Genomic DNA, 3,529 nt, shown 5'->3' on the forward strand with positions numbered 1-3,529 from the left:
AAAAGTTTTACCTTAAAAATAGTTATGCCTTAAAGTAGTATATTTAGTACTTTATTTATTTCTACTGATTATTATCTCAGATACCTGGGGAGATATATAAACTATTATAGACAGTTTTCTCTCAACCCTTAAAATATCATAACAGGCTACATACAATCAACCCCAAGTTGGGATTTTACTTCTCTCCCTGCCTGCTGCTTTTCTTTTTTTTTTTCTTTTCAGAGTCTGGGATTCAGTATCTTCTAATGAGTTTTTTCCTAGACTATACTGATTCTTCTCTGATTCTTAGCAGATATGGCTATACTATGGACCCAGTTAGCCTACAAGGAATGAAGTTTTCCTTTCTCTAAACAAAAGTAAAAATGTAACATTTCTTCTTGCCTTGAAGTTAACAAAGAGAAGTTTATTGTACCTATGTGGATGTATATTGTACATGCACATACAATAGATAAATGTGTACAATAAAGCACAAGTTGAAGAGTGAGAAAATTTATCATTAGTAATAACTAGTTGGAATCAGTGTACGTTGTATCTCAGGTTTGTTTTTTATTAGTAGATTTTGTTTTTGTTGTTTGGAGGAAAATAATGGGTGGAGAATGAAGATTTTATATACATTCTTGGTTGTTAGAGAAGCAAAGAAACATAGTCTTTAAACAGAAGTTGAAAGATGACAGTATTATTATGGTAGGGAGCACAAAAATATGAGACAATTACCAATTTATTTTGTTAATGTTATTAATAAAATAACAAATATCACCTCACATCATCATCAATCTTTCTACTTTATTTCTCTGTAAAACTTCAGGATCTAATAATCAGTTTACTTTATATTTTTCTCTACCTTTTAATCCATTTTTATTTTGTTAATGTTATTAATAAAATAAGAAATATCACCTCACATCATCATCAATCTTTCTGCTTTATTTCTCTGTAAAACTTCAGGATCTAATAGTTTACTTTATATTTTTCTCTACTTTTTAATCCATTTTTCTCTACTTTCAATTTTGCTTATCTATTTTGCATCTTACTTTTCCCAAAAAAACTCTCAATACTAGGAATTACATAAAACTTTCTAAGGATATTAATCATTAACTCTTCCCTTTGAAACCTAGAAAGATTGGCTTTAGACGAATAGCTCAAAAGAAAGGAATCCCTCAAGAGTTTTAGAAAGTAAAAGTCAAATATTTTTAAGTATTTTTTAAAAGACTAGTGGATGTGTGGTTGACAGTTTACAAGATGTGAGGTAATAACTCACTTGATCTTGCTGGCAATTTATGAAATAGTTAATTCTTTTTTCCAAGACAGGGTGTTTTTATGCAGCTCTTGCTGTCCTGGCACTTACTACGTATACCAGCCTGGCCTTGAACTCACAGAGATACATTTGTGATCTGCCTCCCAAGTGCTGGAACTAAAGGCATGCACCATTACACTCAGCTATGAAAGAGGAGATAATTCTTGAATATGAAATTTAAGCCTTGGTAAATGACAGGCTAAATTATTTTTACTTATTTTCCAAGATGGAATTAAAATTTTCTATGTTTTTGCTGTTTTGAGTCATCATCATCATTGTTGTTGCTATTACTGTAGCTTGATAAAATTGATCAGTAAACATTTATTTATTGTTAGTTCCTTAGGTTTCTACAACAAATCTCTAGATAGATATAAAGCAACTGAGTTATATGGTCGTCTCCATGCTCATGCAGACTGAAGACAAATTAGGCTTAGAGTTTATATTAAGTGAAGAAACCATAGCAGGATGATGGAAAGACATATGTAGACAGAATAGAACTAATGAATGCTACAGAGATAATATTAAAACTGAAGTCACCAGTGCAGAGGATGGGTATAAAATTATGTTTGCTCTGTTCTCCTGTGATACAATGAGACAAGAAGTCTCTTCATTGCTCCTTTCATGTCCTTGTTCCTCAAAGTATAGATAAAGGGGTTAAGCATAGGCGTCACCAAACTGTAGAACAAGGACAGAAGTTTGTTCTTGTCCTGGGAATTAGAAGATGAGGGTTGTACATACATGCTGATCACCGGTCCATAGAAAAGAGACACAACAACAACATGAGAACCACATGTATTAAAGGCTTTCTTCTTGCCCTCTGAGGAACGAATCCTAAGCACGGTAACTACAATGAACCCATAGGAAATAAGAATAAGTGACAAGGGGACCAGGGAGTAGAAAGTCCCTACAATGGAGAGCATAGCTATGTTGAAGGCGGTGTTAGCACAGGACATCTTGATCATCACTGGGACCTCACAGAGAAAGTTGTCTACCTTGTTGTTTCCACAAAGTGGCAGCTTGACAGTGAGGGTTGATTGAAGCAAGGAGTTAGCCAAACCACTCAGCCATGCCATGGACACCAAGAGGATGCAGAGTTGCTGATGCATGATGGCTGAGTACCTAAGGGGCTTGCATATGGCCATGTAACGATCCAAAGACATCACAGCCAGGAGGATGCACTCTGTAGACCCCAGGAAGTGAAAAACATAAAACTGTGTCACACAGCCTGCGTAGCTGATAGATTTATCTGGGCCCCAAAGATTCAGAAGCAGCTGAGGGATGGTGGTTGTGGTAAAACACAGATCCAAGAAGGAAAGGTTGGAAAGGAAGAAGTACATTGGACTGTCCAGTTGAGAGTCTATCCTGGATACAACAATAATTGAGATATTTCCCAGCACCGTGCAGACATAAGCAACAAGCACCGTTATGAAGAGGGGCATTTCCAGCCATGGATGGTTGGAGAATCCCAAAAGAATGAAGATCTTTGGAGCACTTGCATTGCTTAGATTCATTACTTTTGTTGACTGGTGAATTCAAGAGAAGGTGAAGACTTGTATTTTAGTGTGGAATTTCTATGGCAATCAAGATACCGAGTTAAGAAAAATTAAGAGACTTTTCTTGGAATGCCTCTTCACAGAACTGATTTAATACTTGCAGGCATGAAAATTAATAGTCTGAAGAAACAAATATTGCCTTTTAGTGCCTCCAAGAGAAAGATTAATGAATCTAGACATTTAACCAAGAATTAATAATGCAGCGTATTTTAATAGAACAACAAACAAGTAAAGGAAAACTTAGATTGATCTTATGTGAGCTAGAAGAATAAATGGATGATTCTAAATAATGCCTAAAAATCACCCATGTTGACTTACCTCATGAATTTCTAACATCCATGATCTACTGACCCTCGCCATGCTCTAGTTAGATTGAAAGTTGGTTTGGGTGAGTTCAGAACTCTGAACTCTATGTGAGTCAGCCTGAGTTACATATAAACAACAAATATTGCTCTCTTCTCCAAACCTTTGACTACCTTTTACCTATTTCACTAGGAGGAACTGATCTCTTAAAATAAATTTGGAACTTGAAAAAAAAGATTAAATAGTTTATTGCAAATCCTAGAGATAAAATGTCATTAAGGCGAGATGACTTATCAGCATACTATGAGTACATTAGTGAATCTCACAGTCTGAGTTGTGATCTGACATACATTTGGACAGTTATGCTTTGTTTTTGTCAGTT

At 35.1% G+C, this 3,529-nt stretch overlaps 1 protein-coding gene across 1 annotated transcript; it reads right to left on the reverse strand.

Moving 5' to 3' along the window:
* Positions 1-1,851: 1,851 nt before the first annotated feature.
* Positions 1,852-2,802, reverse strand: LOC119817588 (olfactory receptor 2B11-like). Its single transcript, XM_038334909.1, has one exon. The coding sequence runs from the start codon at positions 2,800-2,802 to the stop codon at positions 1,852-1,854; it is 951 nt and encodes a 316-aa protein (XP_038190837.1).
* Between the last annotated feature and the right edge of the window lie 727 nt (positions 2,803-3,529).

Source organism: Arvicola amphibius, chromosome 6 (assembly GCF_903992535.2).
Source record: "Arvicola amphibius chromosome 6, mArvAmp1.2, whole genome shotgun sequence".
NCBI lineage: Eukaryota > Metazoa > Chordata > Mammalia > Rodentia > Cricetidae > Arvicola > Arvicola amphibius.

Coding starts and splice junctions, on each gene's coding strand:
- LOC119817588 (XM_038334909.1), bottom strand. CDS start 2,802: ATGAATCTAAGCAATGCAAGTGCTCCAAAGATCTTCATTCTTTTGGGA.